This window comes from Ictalurus punctatus, chromosome 2 (assembly GCF_001660625.3).
Source record: "Ictalurus punctatus breed USDA103 chromosome 2, Coco_2.0, whole genome shotgun sequence".
Classification (NCBI taxonomy): Eukaryota; Metazoa; Chordata; class Actinopteri; order Siluriformes; family Ictaluridae; genus Ictalurus; species Ictalurus punctatus.
The window spans coordinates 954432-966931 of NC_030417.2; the positions used below are offsets into that span (position 1 = coordinate 954432).

At 44.5% G+C, this 12500-nt stretch overlaps 1 protein-coding gene across 1 annotated transcript in view; it reads left to right on the top strand.

Moving 5' to 3' along the window:
* lama2 (laminin, alpha 2) overlaps positions 1-12500 on the top strand; it is a gene marked incomplete at its 5' end in the record, with an annotated part of 72479 nt that overhangs the window by 29745 nt on the left and 30234 nt on the right. The window contains 11 exons of the mRNA XM_053686253.1: positions 1348-1524; positions 1789-1974; positions 2204-2322; positions 3264-3381; positions 4375-4509; positions 5006-5130; positions 6457-6543; positions 6644-6837; positions 10828-10970; positions 11758-11856; positions 12324-12435. Coding sequence (XP_053542228.1) covers positions 1348-1524; positions 1789-1974; positions 2204-2322; positions 3264-3381; positions 4375-4509; positions 5006-5130; positions 6457-6543; positions 6644-6837; positions 10828-10970; positions 11758-11856; positions 12324-12435 — 1495 coding nt within the window. The remainder of the gene's footprint in view (positions 1-1347; positions 1525-1788; positions 1975-2203; positions 2323-3263; positions 3382-4374; positions 4510-5005; positions 5131-6456; positions 6544-6643; positions 6838-10827; positions 10971-11757; positions 11857-12323; positions 12436-12500) is intronic.

Below are 12500 nucleotides of genomic sequence, written 5' to 3' on the forward strand. Positions count from 1 at the left end.
CTGAAACCCAGGGTCTTTAATAACTTTTCATCAACGTTTAAGTTAGGGGCGGGGCTTACGGCACACACAACTATCTATGCCGATTGTTATATGTGGACAGAGAACCGTAACCCCACCCCTGAGTCCTGATTGGTCAGTGCTGTACTGTTACCGCTTCTAATTTAAATAAAGTTAGCCCACAGTGCCCGGTGCAATAAAAAAACCCCAACAATGAATGAATGTTTTCAGCTTTGGTAAATCGTTTAATGTCACAGAAACCAAGGAGAAAGCTTTACAGTACAGAGCGACAGGAAGAGGTGAGAACAAAGAAAGAAACACAAAAGGACAAGAGGAGACGGGAGATCAAGGGCGAGAGATAAAGAGAAATAATAAGGAGAGAGAGATATATTATACCGCTGTTTGTTTTTAATAAAGATTTCCTGTACGACTTCCTGAAATCTCCCATCAGCCCCTGCTACATCCACGGAGACACACACCTCGATGGTTTCCCTGAACCGGAACGACAGATTAAATAACGTTTAGAGTTAATCTGAGTTTGTTTGCTGGGGAAAGGGAGAGGAGGGGAGGACGGAGGGGGGGGGGGGGGGGGGGGGGGTTGATGGAGGGAGCGAGAGGACGAGTGCAATCCTTCACTTCATCCTGCGGGATGGAAACCGAGAGATTTTCTCCGAGTCACTGAGTCGTAAGATTGCATGTGGACTCGAGAGTTTACTTCGTTATCATTTCGCTACATAAATACCGACAGACAGAAATCTGGGGCAACGAGGGGCGGGGCTCAAGTTCCATTTGATCAGCCAATCACAGAGTCGATTATATGACATCACCACTAGCCTTTCCTTTCACTTCTTGCACGTCTTACTCACTGCTTAGCATAAAATGCTTTGCTATGCGGTCGACTAATGTTAGCATGTTACTGTAACTAACGGTCAAAAAGCTAGTTTATACGTTCGCTCCAGGATTTAATTTAGAAATCCGCCGATCCTTGTCGCTAGTAAACCCTACACGGTTACCCTAACGTCAGCTAACATTAGCTAGCCTGCACTTCTACTGCTTTTAATTGCACAATGCAATAGTTAGCATTAGACGTTAGCTAGTTTAACGCTAGTTTTACTTACATTTTGCACCATTTTCCTTAAAGTCCAACTTTATTTGTTACTGTAATAGTTCATTTAAAGTTGTAAGTTTACCGGATTAGCGAAAATGTGTTTTACACATTTCGCATTTTGTACTTCTGTCGGTGTTTTGTTTTTAGACTCCCCTTTTATTGTTTATCCAAAATCATTTTTGATTCGTTTAAAGTCTAAAGAATTAGCGCTGTGTTTACAGTATATTCTCACTCTGTTGTAGCTGACTCTGATGCCGGAGCAGACGGTGCTCCCCCTAGTGGACAAAGACAACACCAAGGAGATTATATTTGGGGTAACGTTCCAGCATCCTGAAATCATCGCTAACGCTGAGGTGATTCGTCAGGAACTGGCCGAGCCGTACTACTGGAAGCTCCCGAAACAGTTCAGAGGGTCCATGGTAAAAGTCGAAAACAAAAATATCCCACGATTTCCGTCAGGAAGCAAATATTTAAGAGAACTGAGCTAGCCACGTCATGCAAACTTCTTTCTGATGATTAACTGGTTAAATATTTGTTTTCCTCTACAGGGACCTTCATTATGGTAAAGATAGTTTTGCTTTTATGAATGATGTCATTGCACTCCAGGTCCAAAAGTGTCACACTTTCTTTAAACCTATTTAAATAACATTGTTGACTTAAAATGATCGTTGACGTCGTTTTAGATAACTGCGTACGGAGGGAAAATGAAGTACGCCATTTATTACGAAGCTCGTGACGAAACAGGCCACGCCTCCTACGAGCCACAGGTCATCATTAGGGGTGGAGCCAACAGGGACAAAGTCATGATACGCCACGTGGTGGAGCCACAGATTGGTCAGCTGACCCGTCACGAGATCGACATGACAGAGGTGAGCCAATCACAGTGCAGAACCAAAGCGAACAGAACCAGAACGATTAGGTAACGACAACTTTCACGATACTGACAAGATAGAGGCGTCGATTACACTGGAGAACTGAAACTCCACCCGTTAGAGGAAGGTCTGATGAGTGTGTGATGCACGAAACTTTTTATTGTTGCTCTTGTTGTTGTTGTTGTTATTGTGGTTCTTGTTTTCATTATTGTTGTTTGTTGTGTAGCACGAGTGGAAGCACCAGGACAACAAGCCAATGAGCCGAGAGGATTTTATGGACGTTCTGTTCTACATTGATAATGTTTTCATCAGAGCCTCACATGGCAATGTCATGAGACAAAGCAGGTAACCTACACCTACATAGGCCACGCCTCCTTCAGTGAGACTGACAGGTACATAGGCCACACCTCCTCTTCTGAGACTGACAGGTACATAGGCCACACCTCCTCCACTGAGACTGACAGGTACATAGGCCACACCTCCTCTACTGAGACTGACAGGCACATAGGCCACACCTCCTCCACTGAGACTGACAGGTACATAGGCCACACCTCCTCCACTGAGACTGACAGGCACATAGGCCACACCTTCTGAACTGAGACTGACAGATACATAGGCCACACCTCCTCCACTGAGACTGACAGGTACATAGGCCACACCTTCTGAACTGAGACTGACAGATACATAGGCCACACCTCCTCCACTGAGACTGACAGGCACATAGGCCACACCTTCTGAACTGAGACTGACAGATACATAGGCCACACCTCCTCCACTGAGACTGACAGATACATAGGCCACACCTTCTGAACTGAGACTGACAGATACATAGGCCACACCTCCTCCACTGAGACTGACAGGTACATAGGCCACACCTCCTCCACTGAGACTTACAGGTACATAGGCCACACCCACTTCAAAGCTCTTTGGGAGAACATGAGTAGGACAGAGAAAGCTTTAAGTGAATAAAATCAGCCAGTACACATTTCTCTCTGGAGAGGGTTCTGTAGTTTTCCCATCTGAGCTCGATTCACTCGCGCACTCACTGGTGACGCCTCCATCTGCACACACACACACACACACACACACACACACACACACACACACACAGACGAAACACTAGAGAATTAGCCTCTAAAGCCTTTACTCTCACACTGTTGAACAGGTGTTAATCTAACACTACGTCCCCACTCTGTAAGTCCATTGGACACTGTAGGTGTTTATTCAACATTAAAGGTGTTAATTAAACACCAAACTCTCTTCACGTGTCTTTTTCCCGCTGTCAGGATCTCAGAGATCTCTGTGGAGGTGGCGGAAGAGGGCCGGACGTCAGTGGAGAGTGAACGAGCGCATCAGATCGAGAAGTGCGAGTGTCCTCAGGGATACTCCGGCCTCTCCTGTGAGGTGCTGTTATACACACACACACACACACACACACACACACTCACACACACACACACACACACACATCACTTGACACACTTCTCAACACACTGTACCACTGTGCATACTGGTAATTGAATCGATCAGACTGAATCAAATTGAATTGAACTGAATGGTATTCGTTCATACTGATTTAAAGTGGATCAAATGGAATCAAATGAACTCTAAAAATTCTAAATGTAAATTATACTTGTAATATCAATCTAAATGATTCAAACTGAATTCAGTTGAATATTACCAAATCATACTGACATTTTATTCAAATAAAGCAAGTGAAATAGTACTGAACTAAACTGAATCAAACTGAATCAAACTGAATCAAACTGAATCAACTAGAATTGTACTGAATCAGAATCAGTCAAATAAAAGAGACTAGTAGAAAAAGGATGAGAAAGACTGGTCTAACGCAAGGACACACCCATCTGTCCACTTGGAACATAGACACACCCATCTGTCTAACACTAGAACACACCCATCTGTCTAACGCTAGAACACACCTATCTGTCTAACGCTAGAACACACCCATCTGTCTAACTCAAAGACACGCCCGTCTGTGTAACTCAAGGACACGCCCGTCTGTCTAACTCAAGGACACGCCCGTCTGTCTAACTCAAGGACACGCTCATCTGTGTATCTCAAGGACACGCCGGTCTGTCTAACTCAAGGACACGCCCGTCTGTCTAACTCAAGGACACGCCCGTCTGTCTAACTCCAAAGACATGCCCGTCTGTGTAACTCAAAGACACGCCCTTCTGTGTAACACAATGACACGCCCGTCTGTGTAACTCAAACACACTCTCATTTGTTGAACTTATATAACCAATCTGTTTAACTCTGTCTACAGCATATTCCATAAATACAATATAGAATAGAGATAATTTATGTGTGTGTGTGTGTGTGTGTGTGTGTGTGTGTGTGTGTGTGTGTGTGTGTGTGTGTGTGTGTGTGTTACAGGAGTGTGCAGCTGGGTTCTACAGGTTGTCATCGCGTGTCTCCGGCTCAATGTTCAGGTCGGGGATGGGCAGCTGTGTTCGGTGTGAGTGTAACGGCCACAGCACCTACTGTGACCCGGACACTGGCGTCTGCCAGGTGAGACGTGCACTCCCATTGGTCCAGCTTTCAGTAAGCTCAACTCTGATTGGATGAAAGTTTCAGCTCTTATATTTAGCACAGATCTGAATTCTGACCAAAAAAAAGTGCACTCTGATTGTAGCTTTATTAGCATGAGCGCTAATGAAAACATCATTAGCATTTTAGGGGATAGTTGCTAATTAAATGAAGTGGTGTGTGTGTGTGTGTGTGTGTGTGTGTGTGTGTGTGTGTGTGTGTGAGAGAGAGAGAGAGAGAGAGAGAGAGATTTGGTTAATGAAAGCCTGAGTGACACGGATGAGAGACGCCCAAAACACACACACACACACACACACACACACACACACACACACACACACACACACACACACACACACACACTTCATTTATTTAGCAGAATTCCTCTCACTCTCTGTGTTACATGTTATAAGAATATTAATACCCCATTTTGTGTGTGTGCGTGTGTGTGTGTGTGTGTGTGTGTGTGTGTGTGTAGAACTGTCAGCACAACACAGAAGGAGAGAAGTGTGAGAGATGTTCTGCTGGTTTTTACGGCGTGGTACGTGGCTCTCCTGATGACTGCAAACGCTGTGCCTGTCCTCTCACCAACCCCGGGAACAAGTGCGTAACACACACACACACACACACACACACACACACACACACACACACACACACACAGACACATGCATTTATTTACTCTGGAAACTTATAGCCAGCAGTTTAGCCTCGTGTATCCAAATCTATCCCTAGAAATTTCAAGCCTGGTGGCCACGCCCCCTGTACTTACCTGAAGGAAAGTGTTTTTTAAAATAATTATTAACATTATTTATTTATTATATTATTCATTAATCAGTATTGCAGTGATTAAACAGTTATATCGCGTCTATGAACACAGTTATAACGCGTCTATAAACACAGTTATATCGCGTCTACGGACACAGTTATATCGCGTCTACGGACACAGTTATAACGCGTCTACGGACACAGTTATAACGCGTCTACGGACACAGTTATATCGCGTCTACGGACACAGTTATATCGCGTCTACGGACACAGTTATAACGCGTCTACGGACACAGTTATAACGCGTCTACGGACACAGTTATATCGCGTCTACGGACACAGTTATAACGCGTCTACGGACACAGTTATATCGCGTCTACGGACACAGTTATAACGCGTCTACGGACACAGTTATAACGCGTCTACGGACACAGTTATATCGCGTCTATAAACACAGTTATATCGCGTCTACGGACACAGTTATAACGCGTCTACGGACACAGTTATAACGCGTCTACGGACACAGTTATATCGCGTCTACGGACACAGTTATAACGCGTCTACGGACACAGTTATAACGCGTCTACGGACACAGTTATAACGCGTCTACGGACACAGTTATAACGCGTCTACGGACACAGTTATATCGCGTCTACGGACACAGTTATAACGCGTCTACGGACACAGTTATAACGCGTCTACGGACACAGTTATAACGCGTCTACGGACACAGTTATAACGCGTCTACGGACACAGTTATAACGCGTCTACGGACACAGTTATATCGCGTCTATAAACACAGTTATATCGCGTCTACGGACACAGTTATAACGCGTCTACGGACACAGTTATATCGCGTCTACGGACACAGTTATATCGCGTCTACGGACACAGTTATAACGCGTCTACGGACACAGTTATAACGCGTCTACGGACACAGTTATATCGCGTCTATAAACACAGTTATAACGCGTCTACGGACACAGTTATAACGCGTCTACGGACACAGTTATAACGCGTCTACGGACACAGTTATATCGCGTCTACGGACACAGTTATAACGCGTCTACGGACACAGTTATAACGCGTCTACGAACACAGTTATATCGCGTCTATGAACATGTCATAACAAAAAACTCATTACGTCTGTGTGTGTCTCAGTTTCAGTCCTGCGTGTGTAACAGAGGGTTTTAATGATTATCGCTGTACCGCCTGTCCTGAAGGCTATGAGGGGAAGTACTGTGAGAGGTAACACACACACACACACACACACACACACACACACACACACATAAACTCGATCTCTCTGTAACTCTTTGTGTTTACATTTCATCATTTCCTCCTACAGGTGTGCGACTGGTTACCACGGCGACCCGCAGCGAGCAGGCGGGCGGTGTGAGGAGTGTGAGTGTGACCTGGTCGGCGCTATGCCTGTTCCGTGTGACACACACACGGGCGCGTGTCAGTGCCGACCAGGAGCTACGGGCTTGAAGTGTGACCGCTGCATGGAGCGGCATGTGTGTGGACCAGCAGGCATCGTGTGTATGTGGGCTTACTAACTCACTCACACACACACACAGACACACACACACCCACAGACGCATACACACACAGACACATACACACACACACACACACACACACACACAGACACATACACACACACACACACACCCCCAGACACATACACACACACACTCACACACACACACACAGACACACACACACACACAGACACACACACACACACACACACACAGACATATGCACACACACACATATACATGAACACATCTTCATACAGTATACAATTAAATACACACACATGCATGTATAGACACTCAGACACATACACACACACACACACACACACACAGACACATACACACACACACCCAGACACATACACACACACACACACACACACACACAGACACACACACAGACACACACACACACACACAGACACATACACACACAGACACATACACACACACACACACACACACACACAGACACATACACACACACACACACACACCCAGACACATACACACACACACTCACACACACACACAGACACACACACACACACAGACACACACACACACACACATATACATGAACACATCTTCATACAGTTTACAATTAAATACACACACATGCATGTATAGACACTCAAACACACACACACACACACACACACACACTCACACTCACAGAACTAATGACAGATAAACACAGTAGAAACCTAGTGTGTATATGGATAGATTCTCAACGCATTCAGTCTACATACTTAGATACACACAATCACACAACACACACTTACTGCATACACACGTGCACTAAAATACACACGTGCACTAAAATACACACGTGCACTAAAATACACAAACACACATTCAAAACACACTCATGCCTAAAAACACGCACATACACTTACACACTACAAAAAAAACACACAAAAAAAACACAATAATGTGTGTTTGGGGTGATTAAATTCTAGGACAGTGTGTGTGTGTGTGTGTGTGTGTGTGTGTGTGTGTGTGTGTGTGTGTGTGTGTTTCAGGTGATGAATTGTTTTTCCTGACATAAAAAATACTAAGTGGTAGTTTCATTGCATGTGCTAATATACACCTGGTGTGTGTGTGTGTGTGTGTGTGTGTGTGTGTGTGTGTGTGTGTGTGCGTGTGTGTGTGTGTGCGTGTGTGTGTGTGTGTATACACACTCATTCTACATTTCATCGCATTTCATCATGGCACATTTTGCTGTCACCATACACTCGTTAAGTGTTGTTTTTGTCTTGAGTGCTAACATAAACTACACACACACACACACACACACACACACACACGCACACACACACGACACTACACACATCGAATCACTGTTACAGATTTTCCATCACAGGAACACAGATTACCCAGAATGCACTGCTTTCTGATGCAACTTCCTTTTCGAGACAGTGCTTCACAGTTCGGGACAAATCTTGTGTGGTTAGTTAGTGACTTAGCGTTTTAGCTTGTGCTAGCAATATCACGGTGTACGAGTCAGTTGCGTTAGCATGTTAGCATGTTAGCTAACTCACCGAACATAAACAGTAAAAAAAAAAAAACAGTAAGAAACAATTAGACAGTAGAGAGTGGAAGCTAATGCTAATACAGCGGATGATATCGGTTAAAGTAGTAAATTACACACAGTTGAACTTGATGCCATGTTTACCTAGTGCATTTTTTCCCCACTAATTAACGTACGTATTAATACAAACCTTATTAATACATAAAGTGTGTCCAAAACGATCCCTTTTAAAACATAAATCCTAAATATTTCATAAAACTAGCCTTCAGAAGTAATGTATCTTATATCCATCAGAAATAAGCAGATTGCGCTGTACGTTTTTCTGTAAACTTGCTTATACACGTGTTATAAAGTGTCAGCACACGCTGAGAAGGGTTTAGACACGTGAACGTCTCGTCAGCGCCGGACAGACCGGAGACGATTTTCTCTTCCTTTTGCTCTTTTTCTCTGTTCCCTCCATTTTTTGTTCTCCCTCGCTCAGTCGCTCGACTCTTATAACAGTCAGCCAGGAGGCGTTTCACGCTCGACTGTGAATTTCACGCTCGAGCAGTCTTTCACCCTGCACGCACACCTCCCACACACACACACACACACACACACACACACACACACACACACACACACACACACACACGGGGAGGGAGAAGGAGCAGATAGGAAAGTGTGGATTGAGAAAGGAAGTGAGAGATGAACCAGGAGAGAGTAAGAGAGAAGACGGTTACAAAGGAAGGGGGAGAGAGAATGAATGAAATGTGAGAGGAAAATGAAAAAGAGAGAGAGAGAGAGAGAGAGAGAGAGAGAGAGAGAGAGAGAGAGAGGGTAATGAGCGGAAAAGAAAGAGAGAGGGAGGGGGAAAGAGAAAGGAAGAAAATAGTAAAAGAGGAAGGAAGAAGAAAAAGAATGTGGAGGAGAGAAAGAGAGAGTGAAAACCGGAGAAGCGAGAATGAGATGAGAAAGAAAGAGAAAGGAAGACTCGTCTGAGAGGATGGAGAGAAAGAGAAAAGGAGGAGAAATGAGACCGAGACGATGGGGGAAAAGAACGAGCGAGTAAGAGCGAGGAAGAGAAAATGGACCGGAGGCAAAAGAGAAAAGGAGACAGAGGGAAATAAAGAGACGGAGATGAGAGAGCGGGAAAAGAAGGCGTGAGAGGGAAATAGGGAAACGAGAGGGAGTGAGGGAGGGAGAGAAAAAGAGACAGTGAGAAAGGGGAAAACAAGAGGAGACAAAAGGAACAAGTGGAGGATGAGAGAATCAAAGAAAGAGACTGGGAGATAGAAGGAAAGAAGACAGAGAGTAAGGAAGAGAGAGAATATAAAGAAAAGAAATGAAACGAAAAGGGAAGAGAGACAGAGGGAATGAAGAGAGGGGGAAACAGAAAAAGAAGGCATGAGAAAGGAAGAAAGATATGAGGGAGAGAGAAAAAGAAAGCTGGTATAGAAAGCAGAGAGAGAACGAGAGAAAGAGAATAAACAAGTGCTCTTGGTGTGTATAGTAAGGAACTGAGTGCACTGGGCTTCAGGGGAACTGAAGTGTGTGTGTGTGTGTGTGTGTGTGTGTGTGTGTGTGTGTGTGTGTGTGTGTGTGTGTGTGTGTGAGCAGTGCTGTCAGACAGAGCACTCGTGAGGATCGCTATGGTCGGAAATGAACGAGGGAAATTGGATGAGTGTAACTGTACAAACAGAGAGAGAGAGAGAGAGAGAGAGTCAGACCCATTCACACACTGCCTCTCTCGCCCGAGGCACTCTCTTCTTACTGAGTGTTAACACAGCTGTCCTTTCATGTCGACTCAAGCCTCCATTTCCTTTACACACACACACACATGCACGCACGCACACACACACACACACACACACACACACACACACACACACTTAGAAACTGTGGGCTTCTCCTATTTGCATATAATTAGCTTGTTAACTAGTACGTTAATGGTGTTTGCTGTGGAACTTTCAACAAGTCAAACACACGATACACTCACCGTTCAGTGGGGTAAAGTTGTGAGAACACTGTTGCTAGGCAACTATGAAATAATGACAAGGAGCATGTTCTAGCTACTTCCTGAGGCTAACAATTTAGCCAGCAGGCCTATAGCTGTTGAGGGTTTTATCTGGACCATGTAAAGGCAAAGTGACAATAAAGATAAGACAGAAATGTCGAGAACGTCAACGTTTTCCTCAGATGTGTTCGGAAATTACTCAGAAAACACTTTGTTTCACTAATATTACATTGTAAATACAGTTAGCATTGAGCGCTAACTGCACCGCCACAGGCTCTGCTATATCAGGAAATGCAGGCTTGTGAATCTGAAAGTGTTTAGCATGTTAACATTATTAATGTGTTGTTGTGTGTCTGATTAAATAACGCCGCATGACACTTGTGTGACATCGCACTTGGTTAATGGTTTAGCGTGTGTGTGTGTGTGTGTGTGTGTGTGTGTGTGTGTGTGTGTTACAGCGTGTGACGATGACTGTGCTGGGCTCCTGATCAGAGACATGGATCGGTTGCTACGATTGATTAGTGGTGCGAATCTGACGCTGCCCCTCCCCCCACCATACGGCGCTGTGTACCGCGTCGAGAACATGACCGATGAGCTCAAGGTGTGTGTGTGTGTGTGTGTGTGTGTGTGTGTGTGTGTGTGTGTGTGGATTATGAAATTATGAAGATAAATGTTGTTTTTAACTTTTGGGTTTGTCTTTCATTTACCAAAAAGGGGCGGGGCTTAAGTTACCCTCGATCAGCCATCATATGAATGTGATACTGCTATTAGCATTTCTTTTACCACAAACCTGACCGTGCGATGTTACCGTACATCCAGAGGAAATGAAAGAAAGGCTAGTGGTGATGTCATGCAACCAAGTTTGTGATTGGTTGAGCAAATATAAGTTAAGCTCCGCCCTTTTTCTGGAATGGGGACGCCTGAGGTTTTAGCTTGTGTGTATTGTCATTGTCTAAATCATAAACTCTGTGTCTGTCTCTCTCTCTGTTTCTATGTCTCACTGTCTGTCTGTCTGTCTGTCTGTCTGTCTGTCTCTCTCTGCCTGTCTCTATCTGTTTGTCTCTCTATGTGTTTGCTTCTCTCTTTCTCTCTATCTGTCTGTCTCTCTATCTATCTCTCTGTCTCTTTCTCTATCTGTCTATATCGCTCTCTTTATCTGTCTGTCTCTCACTCTCTGTCTGTTTGTGTCTCTGTCTATCTGTCTGTCTCTCTATCTCTATATTTGTCTGTCTATCTATATATTTGTCTCTCTCTCTATCTGTCTGTCTGTATCTCTCTCTGTCCTTCTCTCTCTGTCTATCTGTCGGTCTCTCTCTGTCTGTCTTTGTCTCTCTATCTGTCTATCTCTCTCGGTCTGTCTGTCTCTCTATGTGTCTGTCTCTCTGTAGCACATGCTGTCTCCTCACCGGGCCCCGGAGAGACTCCTGCAGTTGGCAGACAGTAACCTGGGCAGTCTGGTCACCGAGATGGACGAATTACTGAGCAGGGTTTGTCACTTCTGTCGAAAAATGATCTGGGGAGGGGCGGGACTATGTTTGAGCTTGGGTTGTGATGTCACTAAATGAACAAGCACCATAACTTTGGACCAATCACGGCTGATCTGCAGATTAATAGAGAATGACTAAGTGTTACTTAAGCTAGTTAACTTGTGCTAATGTAAGTGATGAACAGATCGTAACGTTCTCTTTAGATCGATGTATTTGCGATACCGTGGCGTAGGTGCGCTAGCTTACTAGCGGTTAGCGCTAGTCTTTCATTCTGATGGTTAAGTAATTATCTCGTAAACACGACAGTAATATTAGTGCACATGAAGCAGAGACATGAGGAGACAGCACATGAAGGTGGAATTGTTACATCGACTATAAGTAAATATATGGTAATGAATGAGCATGCTAATAATTTTGTAATGAATTAGCATGCTAAGCGTGTAGCTTAATTATTTTACAATCCACAGGCCACGAAAGTGTCAGGAGACGGAGAACAGACGGACTCTGACGCCGAGAGGAGTCACAAACGAGCTGAAGAGCTCGAGCTGTTTGTTAAGAACACACTCCATGCCGCTGAAGGTGCGTACACGCGCACACACACACACACACGCGTGCGCGCGCACACACGCATTAAATTGTTCAAG